Raw genomic sequence first — 17,523 nt, 5'->3', positions numbered from 1 at the left:
GAGCTGTGCGGGGAGACACAGAGAGGGGCCGCTTCTCTCTAATCTCTCTGCTGTAAGAGCTGTGCGGAGAGACAGAGAGAGGGACCGCTTCTCTCTGATCTCTCTGCTGTAAGAGCTGTGCGGGGAGACACAGAGAGAGGGACCGCTTCTCTCTGATCTCTCTGCTGTAAGAGCTGTGCGGGGAGACACAGAGAGAGGGACCGCTTCTCTCTGATCTCTCTGCTGTAAGAGCTGTGCGGAGAGACAGAGAGAGGGACCGCTTCTCTCTGATCTCTCTGCTGTAAGAGCTGTGCGGGGAGACAGAGAGAGAGGGACCGCTTCTCTCTGCTATAAGAGCTGTGTGGGGAGACACAGAGAGAGGGGCTGCTTCTCTCTGATCTCTCTGCTGTAAGAGCTGTGCGGGGAGACACAGAGAGAGGGGCCGCTTCTCTCTGATCTTTCTGCTGTAAGAGCTGTGCGGGGAGACACACAGAGAGAGGGGCCGCTTCTCTCTGATCTCTCTGCTGTAAGAGCTGTGCGGGGAGACACAGAGAGAGGGGCCGCTTCTCTCTGATCTCTCTGCTGTAAGAGCTATGTGGGGAGACAGAGAGAGAGAGGGGCCGCTTCTCTCTGCTGTAAGAGCTGTGCGGGGAGACACAGAGAGGGGCCGCTTCTCTCTAATCTCTCTGCTGTAAGAGCTGTGCGGGGAGACAGAGAGAGGGGCCGCTTCTCTCTGCTGTAAGAGCTGTGCGGGGAGACAGAGAGAGGGACCGCTTCTCTCTGATCTTTCTGCTGTAAGAGCTGTGCGGGGAGACACAGAGAGAGGGGCCGCTTCTCTCTGATCTCTCTGCTGTAAGAGCTGTGCGGGGAGACACAGAGAGGGACCGCTTCTCTCTGATCTCTCTGCTGTAAGAGCTGTGCGGGGAGACACAGAGAGAGGGACCGCTTCTCTCTGATCTCTCTGCTGTAAGAGCTGTGCGGGGAGACACAGAGAGGGACCGCTTCTCTCTGATCTCTCTGCTGTAAGAGCTGTGCGGGGAGACACAGAGAGAGGGGCCGCTTCTCTCTGATCTCTCTGCTGTAAGAGCTGTGCGGGGAGACACAGAGAGGGACCGCTTCTCTCTGATCTCTCTGCTGTAAGAGCTGTGCGGGGAGACACAGAGAGAGGGGCCGCTTCTCTCTGATCTCTCTGCTGTAAGAGCTGTGCGGGGAGACACAGAGAGACCGCTTCTGTCTGATCTCTCTGCTGTAAGAGCTGTGCGGGGAGACACAGAGAGAGGGACCGCTTCTCTCTGATCTCTCTGCTGTAAGAGCTGTGCGGGGAGACACAGAGAGGGACCGCTTCTCTCTGATCTCTCTGCTGTAAGAGCTGTGCGGGGAGACACAGAGAGAGGGGCCGCTTCTCTCTGATCTCTCTGCTGTAAGAGCTGTGCGGGGGGACAGAGAGAGAGGGTCCGCTTCTCTCTGCTATAAGAGCTGTGTGGGGAGACACAGAGAGAGGGGCTGCTTCTCTCTGATCTCTCTGCTGTAAGAGCTGTGCGGGGAGACACAGAGAGGGGCCGCTTCTCTCTAATCTCTCTGCTGTAAGAGCTGTGCGGGGAGACACAGAGAGAGGGACCGCTTCTCTCTGCTCTCTCTGCTGTAAGAGCTGTGCGGGGAGACAGAGAGAGGGGCCGCTTCTCTCTGATCTCTCTGCTGTAAGAGCTGTGCAGGGAGACACAGAGAGAGGGACCGCTTCTCTCTGATCTCTCTGCTGTAAGAGCTGTGCGGGGAGACACAGGGAGAGGGGCCGCTTCTCTCTGATCTCTCTGCTGTAAGAGCTGTGCGGGGAGACACAGAGAGAGGGGCCGCTTCTCTCTGATCTCTCTGCTGTAAGAGCTGTGCGGGGAGACACAGAGAGGGACCGCTTCTCTCTGATCTCTCTGCTGTAAGAGCTGTGCGGGGAGACACAGAGAGAGGGGCCGCTTCTCTCTGATCTCTCTGCTGTAAGAGCTGTGCGGGGGGACAGAGAGAGAGGGTCCGCTTCTCTCTGCTATAAGAGCTGTGTGGGGAGACACAGAGAGAGGGGCTGCTTCTCTCTGATCTCTCTGCTGTAAGAGCTGTGCGGGGAGACAGAGAGAGGGGCCGCTTCTCTCTGATCTCTCTGCTGTAAGAGCGGTGCGGGGAGACACAGAGAGAGGGACCGCTTCTCTCTGCTCTCTCTGCTCTCTCTGCTGTAAGAGCTGTGTGGGGAGACACAGAGAGAGGGGCCGCTTCTCTCTGATCTCTCTGCTGTAAGAGCTGTGCGGGGAGACACAGAGAGGGACCGCTTCTCTCTGATCTCTCTGCTGTAAGAGCTCTACGGGGAGACACAGAGAGAGGGACCGCTTCTCTCTGATCTCTCTGCTGTAAGAGCTGTGCGGGGAGACAGAGAGAGGGGCCCCTTCTCTCTGCTGTAAGAGCTGTGCGGAGACACAGAGAGAGGGACCGCTTCTCTCTGATCTCTCTGCTGTAAGAGCTGTGCGGGGAGACAGAGAGAGAGGGACCGCTTCTCTCTGATCTCTCTGCTGTAAGAGCTGTGCAGGGAGACACAGAGAGAGGGACCGCTTCTCTCTGATCTCTCTGCTGTAAGAGCTGTGCGGGAGACACAGAGAGAGGGACCGCTTCTCTCTGATCTCTCTGCTGTAAGAGCTGTGCGGGGAGACAGAGAGAGGGGCCGCTTCTCTCTGCTGTAAGAGCTGTGCGGGAGACACAGAGAGAGGCACCGCTTCTCTCTGATCACTCTGCAGTTAGAGCTGTGCGGGAGACACAGAGAGAGGGACCGCTTCTCTCTGATCTCTCTGCTGTAAGAGCTGTGCGGGGAGACAGAGAGAGAGGGACAGCTTCTCTCTGCTCTCTCTGCTGTAAGAGCTGTGTGGGGAGACACAGAGAGAGGGAGCGCTTCTCTCTCATCTCTCTGCTGTAAGAGCTGTGCAGGGAGACACAGAGAGAGGGACCGCTTCTCTCTGATCTCTCTGCTGTAAGAGCTGTGCGGGAGACACAGAGAGAGGGACCGCTTCTCTCTGATCTCTCTGCTGTAAGAGCTGTGCGGGGAGACAGAGAGAGGGGCAGCTTCTCTCTGCTGTAAGAGCTGTGCGGGAGACACAGAGAGAGGCACCGCTTCTCTCTGATCTCTCTGCAGTTAGAGCTGTGCGGGAGACACAGAGAGAGGGACCGCTTCTCTCTGATCTCTCTGCTGTAAGAGCTGTGCGGGGAGACAGAGAGAGAGGGACAGCTTCTCTCTGCTCTCTCTGCTGTAAGAGCTGTGTGGGGAGACACAGAGAGAGGGAGCGCTTCTCTCTGATCTCTCTGCTGTAAGAGCTGTGCGGGGATACACAGAGAGAGGGACTGCTTCTCTCTGATCTCTCTGCTGTAAGAGCGGTGCGGGGAGACACAGAGAGAGGGACTGTCTCACTGTCCTGTATAGCGCATACACAGAGCCTGCTCCTATGTGACTCTCTCCCTGACCTGTATAGCGCATACAGAGCCCTGCACCTATGTGACTCTCTCCCTGTCCTGTATAGCACATACAGAGCCCTGCACCTATATGACTCTCTCACTGTCCTGTATAGCGCATACAGAGCCCTGCACCTATGTGACACTCTCACTGTCCTGTATAGCGCATACACAGAGCCCTGCACCTATGTGACTCTCTCCCTGTCCTGTATAGCACATACACAGAGCCCTGCACCTATGTGACTCTCTCCCTGTCCTGTATAGCACATACACAGAGCCCTGCACCTATGTGACTCTCTCCCTGTCCTGCATAGCGCAAACAGAGCCCTGCACCTATGTGACTATCTTCCTGTCCTGTATAGCGCATACACAGAGCCCTGCACCTATGTGACTCTCTCCCTGTCCTGTATAGCACATACACAGAGCCCTGCACCTATGTGACTCTCTCCCTGTCCTGTATAGCACATACACAGAGACTGATCCTATGTGACTCTCTCCCTGTCCTGTATAGCACATACAGAGCCCTGCTCCTATGTGACTCTCTCCCTGTCCTGTATAGCACATACACAGAGCCTGCTCCTATGTGACTCTCTCCCTGTCCTGTATAGCGCATACAGAGCCCTGCACCTATGTGACACTCTCACTGTCCTGTATAGCGCATACACAGAGCCCTGCACCTATGTGACTCTCTCCCTGTCCTGTATAGCACATACACAGAGCCCTGCACCTATGTGACTCTCTCACTGTCCTGTATAGCACATACAGAGCCCTGCACCTATGTGACTCTCTCCCTGTCCTGTATAGCACATACAGAGCCCTGCCCCTATGTGACTATCTCACTGTCCTGTATAGCACATACAGAGCCTGCACCTATGTGACTCTCTCCCTGTCCTGTATAGCGCATACACAGAGCCCTGCACCTATGTGACTCTCTCCCTGTCCTGTATAGCACATACACAGAGCCTGCTCCTATGTGACTCTCTCCCTGTCCTGTCTAGCACATACACAGAGCCCTGCACCTATGTGACTCTCTCCCTGTCCTGCATAGCGCATACAGAGCCCTGCACCTATGTGACTCTCTCCCTGTCCTGTATAGCACATACACAGAGCCTGCTCCTATGTGACTCTCTCCCTGTCCTGTCTAGCACATACACAGAGCCCTGCACCTATGTGACTCTCTCCCTGTCCTGTATAGCGCATACAGAGCCCTGCACCTATGTGACTCTCTCACTGTCCTGTATAGAGCATAGAGCCCTGCACCTATGTGACACTCTCACTGTCCTGTATAGCGCATACACAGAGCCCTGCACCTATGTGACACTCTCACTGTCCTGTATAGCGCATACACAGAGCCCTGCACCTATGTGACTCTCTGCTTGTCCTCTATAGCACATACACGGAGCCCTGCACCTATGTGACTCTCTCCCTGTCCTGTATAGCACATACAGAGCCTGCTCCTATGTGACTCTCTCCCTGTCCTGTATAGCACATACAGAGCCCTGCTCCTATGTGACTCTCTCCCTGTCCTGTATAGCGCATACACAGAGCCCTGCTCCTATGTGACTTTCTCACTGTCCTGTATAGCGCATACAGAGCCTGCTCCTATGTGACTCTCTCCCTGTCCTGTATAGCACATACAGAGCCCTGCACCTATGTGACTCTCTCCCTGTCCTGTATAGCGCATACACAGAGCCTGCTCCTATGTGACTCTCTCCCTGTCCTGTATAGCACATACACAGAGCCTGCTCCTATGTGACTCTCTCCCTGTCCTGTCTAGCACATACACAGAGCCCTGCACCTATGTGACTCTCTTCCTGTCCTGTATAGCGCATACAGAGCCCTGCACCTATGTGACTCTCTCACTGTCCTGTATAGCGCATAGAGCCCTGCACCTATGTGACACTCTCACTGTCCTGTATACCGCATACACAGAGCCCTGCACCTATGTGACACTCTCACTGTCCTGTATAGCGCATACACAGAGCCCTGCACCTATGTGACTCTCTGCTTGTCCTGTATAGCACATACACGGAGCCCTGCACCTATGTGACTCTCTCCCTGTCCTGTATAGCACATACAGAGCCTGCTCCTATGTGACTCTCTCCCTGTCCTGTATAGCACATACAGAGCCCTGCTCCTATGTGACTCTCTCCCTGTCCTGTATAGCGCATACACAGAGCCCTGCTCCTATGTGACTTTCTCACTGTCCTGTATAGCGCATACAGAGCCTGCTCCTATGTGACTCTCTCCCTGTCCTGTATAGCACATACAGAGCCCTGCACCTATGTGACTCTCTCCCTGTCCTGTATAGCGCATACACAGAGCCTGCTCCTATGTGACTCTCTCCCTGTCCTGTATAGCGCACACAGAGCCTGCACCTATGTGACTCTCTCCCTGTCCTGTATAGCACATACAGAGCCTGCTCCTATGTGACTTTCTCACTGTCCTGTATAGCGTATACACAGAGCCCTGCACCTATGTGACTCTCTCACTGTCCTGTATAGCGCACACAGAGCCTGCTCCTATGTGACTCTCTCCCTGTCCTGTATAGCGCATACACAGAGCCTGCACCTATGTGACTCTCTCCCTGTCCTGTATAGCACATACAGAGCCTGCTCCTATGTGACTTTCTCACTGTCCTGTATAGCGTATACACAGAGCCCTGCACCTATGTGACTCTCTCCCTGTCCTGTATAGCACATACAGAGCCTGCACCTATGTGACTCTCTCACTGTTCTGTATAGCACATACAGAGCCTGCTCCTATGTGACTTTCTCACTGTCCTGTATAGCGTATACACAGAGCCCTGCACCTATGTGACTCTCTCACTGTCCTGTATAGCGCACACAGAGCCTGCTCCTATGTGACCATCTCACTGTCCTGTATAGCGCACACAGAGCCTGCTCCAATTTGACTCTCTCCCTGTCCTGTATAGCACATACAGACCCTGCTCCTATGTGACTCTCTCCCTGTCCTGTATAGCACATACACAGAGCCTGCTCCTATGTGACTCTCTCCCTGTCCTGTATAGCACATACAGAGCCCTGCACCTATGTGACTCTCTCACTGTTCTGTATAGCACATACAGAGCCTGCTCCTATGTGACTTTCTCACTGTCCTGTATAGCGTATACACAGAGCCCTGCACCTATGTGACTCTCTCACTGTCCTGTATAGCGCACACAGAGCCTGCTCCTATGTGACTCTCTCCCTGTCCTCTATAGCGCATACAGAGCCTGCTCCAATTTGACTCTCTCCCTGTCCTGTATAGCACATACAGACCCTGCTCCTATGTGACTCTCTCCCTGTCCTGTATAGCACATACACAGAGCCTGCTCCTATGTGACTCTCTCCCTGTCCTGTATAGCACATACAGAGCCCTGCACCTATGTGACTCTCTCCCTGTCCTGTATAGCACATACAGACCCTGCACCTATGTGACTCTCTCCCTGTCCTGTATAGCACATACACAGAGCCCTGCACCTATGTGACTCTCTCCGTCCTGTATAGCGCATACACAGAGCCCTGCACCTATGTGACTCTCTCCCTGTCCTGTATAGCACATACAGACCCTGCACCTATGTGACTCTCTCCCTGTCCTGTATAGCACATACAGAGCCCTGCACCTATGTGACTCTCTCCCTGTCCTGTATAGCGCATACACAGAGCCCTGCACCTATGTGACTCTCTCCCTGTCCTGTATAGCGCATACACAGAGCCCTGCTCCTATGTGACTCTCTCCCTGTCATGTATAGCGCATACAGAGCCCTGCACCTATGTGACACTCTCACTGTCCTGTATAGCGCATACAGAGCCCTGCACCTATGTGACTCTCTCCCTGTCCTGTATAGCACATACAGAGCCCTGCACCTATGTGACTCTCTCCCTGTCCTGTATAGCGCACACAGAGCCCTGCACCTATGTGACTCTCTCCCTGTCCTGTATAGCACATACAGAGCCCTGCACCTATGTGTCTCTCCCTGTCCTGTATAGCACATACAGAGCCCTGCACCTATGTGACTCTCTCCCTGTCCTGTATAGCACATACACAGAGCCCTGCACCTATGTGACTCTCCCTGTCCTGTATAGCGCATACAGAGCCCTGCACCTATGTGACACTCTCACTGTCCTGTATAGCGCATACACAGAGCCTGCTCCTATGTGACTCTCTCCCTGACCTGTATAGCGCATACAGAGCCCTGCACCTATGTGACTCTCTCCCTGTCCTGTATAGCACATACAGAGCCATGCACCTATGTGACTGTCTTCCTGTCCTGTATAGCGTATACAGAGCCCTGCACCTATGTGACTCTCTCACTGTCCTGTATAGCGCATAGAGCCCTGCACCTATGTGACACTCTCACTGTCCTGTATAGCGCATACACAGAGCCCTGCACCTGTGACACTCTCACTGTCCTGTATAGCGCATACACAGAGCCCTGCACCTATGTGACTCTCTGCTTGTCCTGTATAGCACATACACGGAGCCCTGCACCTATGTGACTCTCTCCCTGTCCTGTATAGCGCATACACAGAGCCCTGCACCTATGTGACTCTCTCCCTGTCCTGTATAGCACATACACAGAGCCTGCTCCTATGTGACTCTCTCCCTGTCCTGTATAGCACATACAGAGCCCTGCACCTATGTGACTCTCTCCCTGTCCTGTATAGCACATACACAGAGCCTGCTCCTATGTGACTCTCTCCCTGTCCTGTATAGCACATACAGAGCCCTGCTCCTATGTGACTCTCTCCCTGTCCTGTATAGCACATACACAGAGCCCTGCACCTATGTGACTCTCTCCCTGTCCTGTATAGCACATACACAGAGCCCTGCACCTATGTGACTCTCTCCCTGTCCTGTATAGCACATACAGACCCTGCACCTATGTGACTATCTCACTGTCCTGTATAGCACATACAGAGCCCTGCACCTATGTGACTCTCTCCCTGTCCTGTATAGCACATACAGAGCCCTGCCCCTATGTGACTATCTCACTGTCCTGTATAGCGCATACAGAGCCCTGCACCTATGTGACACTCTCACTGTCCTGTATAGCGCATACACAGAGCCTGCTCCTATGTGACTCTCTCCCTGTCCTGTATAGCACATACACAGAGCCCTGCACCTATGTGACTCTCTCCCTGTCCTGTATAGCACATACACAGAGCCCTGCACCTATGTGACTCTCTCCCTGTCCTGCATAGCGCATACAGAGCCCTGCACCTATGTGACTATCTCCCTGTCCTGTATAGCGCATACACAGAGCCCTGCACCTATGTGACTCTCTCCCTGTCCTGTATAGCACATACACAGAGACTGATCCTATGTGACTCTCTCCCTGTCCTGTATAGCACATACAGAGCCCTGCTCCTATGTGACTCTCTCCCTGTCCTGTATAGCACATACACAGAACCTGCACCTATGTGACTCTCTCCCTGTCCTGTATAGCGCATACAGAGCCCTGCACCTATGTGACACTCTCACTGTCCTGTATAGCGCATACACAGAGCCCTGCACCTATGTGACTCTCTCCCTGTCCTGTATAGCACATACACAGAGCCCTGCACCTATGTGACTCTCTCCCTGTCCTGTATAGCACATACACAGAGCCCTGCACCTATGTGACTCTCTCCCTGTCCTGTATAGCACATACAGACCCTGCACCTATGTGACTATCTCACTGTCCTGTATAGCACATACAGAGCCCTGCACCTATGTGACTCTCTCCCTGTCCTGTATAGCACATACAGAGCCCTGCCCCTATGTGACTATCTCACTGTCCTGTATAGCGCATACAGAGCCCTGCACCTATGTGACACTCTCACTGTCCTGTATAGCGCATACACAGAGCCTGCTCCTATGTGACTCTCTCCCTGTCCTGTATAGCACATACACAGAGCCCTGCACCTATGTGACTCTCTCCCTGTCCTGTATAGCACATACACAGAGCCCTGCACCTATGTGACTCTCTCCCTGTCCTGCATAGCGCATACAGAGCCCTGCACCTATGTGACTATCTCCCTGTCCTGTATAGCGCATACACAGAGCCCTGCACCTATGTGACTCTCTCCCTGTCCTGTATAGCACATACACAGAGACTGATCCTATGTGACTCTCTCCCTGTCCTGTATAGCACATACAGAGCCCTGCTCCTATGTGACTCTCTCCCTGTCCTGTATAGCACATACACAGAGCCTGCTCCTATGTGACTCTCTCCCTGTCCTGTATAGCGCATACAGAGCCCTGCACCTATGTGACACTCTCACTGTCCTGTATAGCGCATACACAGAGCCCTGCACCTATGTGACTCTCTCCCTGTCCTGTATAGCACATACACAGAGCCTGCTCCTATGTGACTCTCTCACTGTCCTGTATAGCACATACAGAGCCCTGCACCTATGTGACTCTCTCCCTGTCCTGTATAGCACATACAGAGCCCTGCCCCTATGTGACTATCTCACTGTCCTGTATAGCACATACAGAGCCTGCACCTATGTGACTCTCTCCCTGTCCTGTATAGCGCATACACAGAGCCCTGCACCTATGTGACTCTCTCCCTGTCCTGTATAGCACATACACAGAGCCTGCTCCTATGTGACTCTCTCCCTGTCCTGTCTAGCACATACACAGAGCCCTGCACCTATGTGACTCTCTCCCTGTCCTGCATAGCGCATACAGAGCCCTGCACCTATGTGACTCTCTCCCTGTCCTGTCTAGCACATACACAGAGCCCTGCACCTATGTGACTCTCTCCCTGTCCTGTATAGCACATACACAGAGCCTGCTCCTATGTGACTCTCTCCCTGTCCTGTCTAGCACATACACAGAGCCCTGCACCTATGTGACTCTCTCCCTGTCCTGTATAGCACATACACAGAGCCTGCTCCTATGTGACTCTCTCCCTGTCCTGTATAGCACATACACAGAGCCCTGCACCTATGTGACTCTCTCCCTGTCCTGTATAGCACATACAGAGCCCTGCACCTATGTGACTCTCTCCCTGTCCTGTATAGCACATACACAGAGCCTGCTCCTATGTGACTCTCTCCCTGTCCTGTATAGCACATACAGAACCCTGCACCTATGTGACTCTCTCCCTGTCCTGTATAGCGCATACAGAACCTGCACCTATGTGACTCTCTCCTTGTCCTGTATAGCACATACACAGAGCCCTGCACCTATGTGACTCTCTCCCTGTCCTGTATAGCACATACACAGAGCCCTGCACCTATGTGACTCTCTCCCTGTCCTGTATAGCACATACACAGAGCCTGCTCCTATGTGACTCTCTCCCTGTCCTGTATAGCACATACACAGAGCCCTGCACCTATGTGACTCTCTCCCTGTCCTGTATAGCACATACACAGAGCCTGCACGTATGTGACTCTCTCCCTGTCCTGTATAGCACACACAGAGCCCTGCTCCTATGTGTCTCACCTGCATGCAGCAGTTATCAATAATCATGGTGTCAAACTTGATCTTGGGGTACAGCTCAGAGATCTCCCTGCAGCACTGCAGGAACAGGCCGTCCCCGAGCTTCCTGCAGGAGAAGGGAGAGGCGTCAGTGTTATATACAGAGCTTCCCGCAGGAGAAGGGAGAGGCGTCAGTGTTATATACAGAGCTTCCCGCAGGAGAAGGGAGAGGCGGCAGTGTTATATACAGAGCTTCCCGCAGGAGAAGGGAGAGGCGGCAGTGTTATATACAGAGCTTCCCGCAGGAGAAGGGAGAGGCGGCAGTGTTATATACAGAGCTTCCCGCAGGAGAAGGGAGAGGCGGCAGTGTTATATACAGAGCTTCCCGCAGGAGAAGGGAGAGGCGGCAGTGTTATATACAGAGCTTCCCGCAGGAGAAGGGAGAGGCGGCAGTGTTATATACAGAGCTTCCCGCAGGAGAAGGGAGAGGCGGCAGTGTTATATACAGAGCTTCCCGCAGGAGAAGGGAGAGGCGTCAGTGTTATATACAGAGCTTCCCGCAGGAGAAGGGAGAGGCGGCAGTGTTATATACAGAGCTTCCCGCAGGAGAAGGGAGAGGCGGCAGTGTTATATACAGAGCTTCCCGCAGGAGAAGGGAGAGGCGGCAGTGTTATATACAGAGCTTCCCGCAGGAGAAGGGAGAGGCGGCAGTGTTATCCCCCCCCCCCCCCGCACACATGATGTTGGCCTTGTGCACGGCGGCGCCCCCCCCACACCTCCCCCCCTCGCTCACATGATGTTGGCCTTGTGCACGGCGGTGCCCCCCCCACACCTCCCCCCCTCGCTCACATGATGTTGGCCTTGTGCACGGCGGTGCCCCCCCCCACACCTCCCCCCCCCGCTCACATGATGTTGGCCTTGTGCACGGCGGTGCCCCCCCCACACCTCCCCCCCCCGCTCACATGATGTTAGCTTTGTGCACGGCGGTGCCCCCCCCACACCTCCCCCCCCCGCTCACATGATGTTGGCCTTGTGCACGGCGGTGCCCCCCCCACACCTCCCCCCCTCGCTCACATGATGTTGGCCTTGTGCACGGCGGTGCCCCCCCCACACCCCCCCCCCCCCGCTCACATGATGTTAGCCTTGTGCACGGCGGTGCCCCCCCACACCTCCCCCCCCCGCTCACATGATGTTAGCTTTGTGCACGGCGGTGCCCCCCCCACACCTCCCCCCCTCGCTCACATGATGTTAGCTTTGTGCACGGCGGTGCCCCCCCCACACCTCCCCCCCTCGCTCACATGATGTTGGCCTTGTGCACGGCGGTGCCCCCCCCCACACCTCCCCCCCCCGCTCACATGATGTTGGCCTTGTGCACGGCGGTGCCCCCACCACACCTCCCCCCCTCGCTCACATGATGTTGGCCTTGTGCACGGCGGTGCCCCCCCCACACCTCCCCCCCCCCGCTCACATGATGTTGGCCTTGTGCACGGCGGTGCCCCCCCACACCTCCCCCCCCCACTCACATGATGTTGGCCTTGTGCACGGCGGTGCCCCCCCCACACCTCCCCCCCCCACTCACATGATGTTGGCCTTGTGCACGGCGGTGCCCCCCCCACACCTCCCCCCCTCGCTCACATGATGTTGGCCTTGTGCACGGCGGTGCCCCCCCCCACACCTCCCCCCCCCCGCTCACATGATGTTGGCCTTGTGCACGGCGGTGCCCCCCCCACACCTCCCCCCCTCGCTCACATGATGTTGGCTTTGTGCACGGCGGTGCCCCCCCCACACCTCCCCCCCCCGCTCAAATGATGTTAGCTTTGTGCACGGCGGTGCCCCCCCACACCTCCCCCCCGCTCACATGATGTTGGCCTTGTGCACGGCGGTGCCCCCCCCCACACCCCCCCCCCCCCCCGCTCACATGATGTTAGCTTTGTGCACGGCGGTGCCCCCCCACACCTCCCCCCCCCGCTCACATGATGTTATCTTTGTGCACGGCGGTGCCCCCCCACACCTCCCCCCCCGCTCACATGATGTTGGCCTTGTGCACGGCGGTGCCCCCCCCTCACACCTCCCCCCCCCACTCACATGATGTTGGCCTTGTGCACGGCGGTGCCCCCCCCACACCTCCCCCCCCCCCCCGCTCACATGATGTTAGCTTTGTGCACGGCGGTGCCCCCCCACACCTCCCCCCCCCGCTCACATGATGTTGGCCTTGTGCACGGCGGTGCCCCCCCCTCACACCTCCCCCCCCCGCTCACATGATGTTAGCCTTGTGCACGGCGGTGCCCCCCCCACACCTCCCCCCCCCCCCGCTCACATGATGTTAGCCTTGTGCACGGCGGTGCCCCCCCACACCTCCCCCCCCCCCCCCGCTCACATGATGTTAGCTTTGTGCACGGCGGTGCCCCCCCCACACCTCCCCCCCCCGCTCACATGATGTTAGCCTTGTGCACGGCGGTGCCCCCCCCACACCTCCCCCCCCCGCTCACATGATGTTAGCTTTGTGCACGGCGGTGCCCCCCCACACCTCCCCCCCCCCGCTCACATGATGTTAGCTTTGTGCACGGCGGTGCCCCCCCACACCTCCCCCCCCGCTCACATGATGTTGGCCTTGTGCACGGCGGTGCCCCCCCCCCACACCTCCCCCCCCCCGCTCACATGATGTTAGCCTTGTGCACGGCGGTGCCCCCCCCACACCTCCTCCCCCCCCCCCGCTCACATGATGTTAGCCTTGTGCACGGCGGTGCCCCCCCACACCTCCCCCCCCCCGCTCACATGATGTTAGCCTTGTGCACGGCGGTGCCCCCCCCACACCTCCCCCCCCCCGCTCACATGATGTTAGCTTTGTGCACGGCGGTGCCCCCCCCCACACCTCCCCCCCCCCGCTCACATGATGTTAGCCTTGTGCACGGCGGTGCCCCCCCCACACCTCCCCCCCCCCCGCTCACATGATGTTAGCCTTGTGCACGGCGGTGCCCCCCCCACACCCCCCCCCCCCGCTCACATGATGTTAGCCTTGTGCACGGCGGTGCCCCCCCCACACCTCCCCCCCCCCCGCTCACATGATGTTAGCTTTGTGCACGGCGGTGCCCCCCCCACACCTCCCCCCCCCCCCCGCTCACATGATGTTGGCCTTGTGCACGGCGGTGCCCCACACCTCCCCCCCCCCCCCGCTCACATGATGTTAGCTTTGTGCACGGCGGTGACCTTGGATCGCCCTTTCTTGGTGGCGTAGTCGAAAGCGAACTTGGCGATGCGGTTGGACTTGACGCGGGTGATGATTTTCAGGCACTCGATGACTCCGCTGGCGCTCTGCAGGGGGACAGAACACCATCAGCACCCCCTGTGTGACATGGGGGGGGCTCAAGGGGCATCTTACTGGCCTCTGAAGTGGGTAATTGAACAAAGGAATGGAAGCAGGCACACGGTCTTACTAAAGGTGCAGTTTATTGTGCCACCAAAGGTCCAACGTTTCGGCAAATAGATTGCCTTTATCAAGGAGAGGGCCCCCTGAAGTGGGTAAGCCTGGTTCAAATCCAAGGTTCAGCTGGGCGAGGTCACCTAACCTCCTTGCACCTCAGGTGCCAAAATTAGATTGTAAGCTCTTTGTCACAGGGACAGTCTGCAAACTTCTATGTACATCGCTGCACTTGTAACAATGGTCCCCCACTCTGCAAGAGATCTAGAACATCGACATATCCACGCCCCCTCTCTGCAAGAGATCTAGAACATCGACATATCCACGCCCCCTCTCTGCAAGAGATCTAGAACATCGACATATCCACGCGCCCTCTCTGCAAGAGATCTAGAACATCGACATATCCACGCCCCCTCTCTGCAATAGATCTAGAACATCGGCATATCCACGCCCCCTCTCTGCAAGAGATCTAGAACATCGGCATATCCACGCCCCCTCTCTGCAAGAGATCTAGAACATCGGCATATCCACGCCCCCTCTCTGCAAGAGATCTAGAACATCAGCATATCCACACCCCCTCTCTGCAATAGATCTAGAACATCGACATATCCACGCCCCCTCTCTGCAAGAGATCTAGAACCCCGGCATATCCACGCCCCCTCTCTGCAAGATATCTAGAACACCGGCATATCCACGCCCCCTCTCTGCAAGAGACCTAGAACACCGACATACCCAGGCCCGCTCGCGGTACATAGATCTAGAACACCGGCATATCCACGCCCCCTCTCTGCAAGAGATCTAGAACACCGGCATATCCACGCCCCCTCTCTGCAAGAGATCTAGAACACCGGCATATCCACGCCCCCTCTCTGCAAGAGATCTAGAACACCGGCATATCCACGCCCCCTCTCTGCAAGAGATCTAGAACATCGGCATATCCACGTCCCCTCTCTGCAAGAGATCTAGAACACAGGCATATCCACGTCCCCTCACGGTACATAGATCTAGAACACCGGCATATGCACGCCCCCTCACGGTACATAGATCCAGAACACCGGTATATCCACGCCCGTCACAGTACATAGATCTAGAACACCGGCATATCCACGCCCCCTCGTGGTACATAGATCTAGAACATGGTCAGAAGCGCTTCCCTCACGGTTAGAGATTTAGACCCTTTGGCGCTCGGACAGCGCTGTTCCTCGTTTCCAGCCCCGCGGTCTGGCTTTACATGATGTTGGCGCGGTGCACTGCTGGGTCAGTGTTTAACACCAGCTGTGCGCGACCTTAAAGAAATCCCCCCCCCCATCTTTACAGGATAATAACTGCGCTGAAGTCAGGAAAAGGTGATCGCTATAAACCGAGCAGAATAATCACAACGTTCCTTTCTGGGATTGTCTGTCACCCCCACCCCCCGGATCAGCCCCCCTGTATACCTCGTGCTCCAGAGAGCTGTACTCCCCCTCGGTCTGCTCCCGGATTATCACCAGGTCCAGGTTGTTGTGCCGAGTCTTGTACCCGGGCAAGCTGTTCACGTGAACCACATTGGCAAAGAGATCGAGCTTCCGCCTGCAAGGAGGAGGACAGGGCAGTGAAACGCGCGGGCTGTGCAGCCACTTTCCCGGCTACGAGGGGTGTCAGTGTTATACCGCACATAATACTACCCAATACTAACAATGAATGAGTAAATCACAACGTGGACACGTGGGGGGATGGAGTTTATTATTTGTCCACTTGTTATTTACGGATTCATTCTCATAGTGTTAAGCAGCATTATGTTGTTATATATTTTTACCTCACTATACTGTACGAGCTGTTCCTATTATACCTCCTTATTACTGTTCCCGTTAATATTCCACGTCTTTAGTGGCGTCGCCTGGTCACGTGGTTTTGTTTATATTTGGTTCTCTGCAGCGAGATATGAGAGTGCATTATGGCCTGTGAGCTCTAGATGGCGATAAAGCTATATGTAAACCCCACAGAGAGATTTCAGAGTCGTTTTCTGGTTGCTATGACACGATCTCTCGGGACGTTTTCTCTGATCACTTCCGGGTCGGAGGTGATTGGAACGCTGACTGCGGTCCATTTGATCACTTCCGGGTCGGAGGCGATTGGAACGCTGACTGCGTTCTATTTGATCACTTCCGGGTCGGAGGTGATTGGAACACTGACTGCGTTCTATTTGATCACTTCCGGGTCGGAGGTGATTGGAACGCTGACTGCGTTCTATTTGATCACTTCCGGGTCGGAGGCGATTGGAACGCTGACTGCGTTCTATTTGATCACTTCCTGGTTCCAATTTTGCAGTTTGAAGGATTAGAAATGAGATATTATAAAGGTTTTGGGAATTTTTTTTACACTGTCACAGAATGTCACGCTGATACAAATACAGGCATACCCCGGTTTGAGGACACTCACTTTAAGTACACTCGCGAGTAAGTACATCTCACTCAATAGGCAAACGGCAGCTCACGCATGCGCCAGTCAGCACGTCCTGAACAGCAATACCAGCTCCCTACCTGTACCGAAGCTGTGCGCAAGCGGGGAGACTATAGAGCATGTTACACATGTGTTATTTACACCAGTTATGCACGTATATGAGGATTGTAGTACCGTACATGCATCGATAAGTGGGGAAAAGGTAGTGCTTTACTTTAAGTACATTTTCGCTTTACATACATGCTCCGGTCCCATTGCGTACGTTAATGCGGGGTGTGCCTGTGTTACATACATGCTCCGGTCCCATTGCGTACGTTAATGCGGGGTATGCCTGTGTTACATACATGCTCCGGTCCCATTGCGTACGTTAATGCGGGGTGTGCCTGTGTTACATACATGCTCCGGTCCCATTGCGTACGTTAATGCGGGGTGTGCCTGTGTTACATGCATGCTCCGGTCCCATTGCGTACGTTAATGCGGGGTGTGCCTGTGTTACATACATGCTCCGGTCCCATTGCGTACGTTAATGCGGGGTATGCTGTGTTACATACATGCTCCGGTCCCATTGCGTACGTTAATGCGGGGTGTGCCTGTGTTACATACATGCTCCGGTCCCATTGCGTACGTTAATGCGGGTGTGCCTGTGTTACATACATGCTCCGGTCCCATTGCGTACGTTAATGCGGGGTATGCCTGTGTTACAAAGGTACATACTGCTCCGGTCCATTACGTACGCTTAATGGGGTCCTGGTAAGTCATGGGTATGGGTAACTACATGCATCCCGCATTAGCGTACG

General features: G+C 55.4%; 1 protein-coding gene across 1 annotated transcript in view; it reads right to left on the bottom strand.

Annotated features, from left to right (window-relative positions):
- The window catches only part of IDH3B (isocitrate dehydrogenase (NAD(+)) 3 non-catalytic subunit beta), a gene marked incomplete at its 5' end in the record, with an annotated part of 58,131 nt that extends 42,219 nt beyond the window's left edge, over nt 1–15,912 (bottom strand). The window contains 3 exons of the mRNA XM_075580439.1: nt 10,894–10,996; nt 14,048–14,181; nt 15,724–15,912. Coding sequence (XP_075436554.1) covers nt 10,894–10,996; nt 14,048–14,181; nt 15,724–15,912 — 426 coding nt within the window. The remainder of the gene's footprint in view (nt 1–10,893; nt 10,997–14,047; nt 14,182–15,723) is intronic.
- Nucleotides 15,913–17,523: the final 1,611 nt, after the last annotated feature.

This window comes from Ascaphus truei (genome assembly GCF_040206685.1).
Source record: "Ascaphus truei isolate aAscTru1 chromosome 1 unlocalized genomic scaffold, aAscTru1.hap1 SUPER_1_unloc_1, whole genome shotgun sequence".
NCBI lineage: Eukaryota > Metazoa > Chordata > Amphibia > Anura > Ascaphidae > Ascaphus > Ascaphus truei.
The sequence above is the reverse complement of the archived record's forward strand: the minus strand, read 5'-3'. Positions and strand labels throughout refer to the sequence as shown.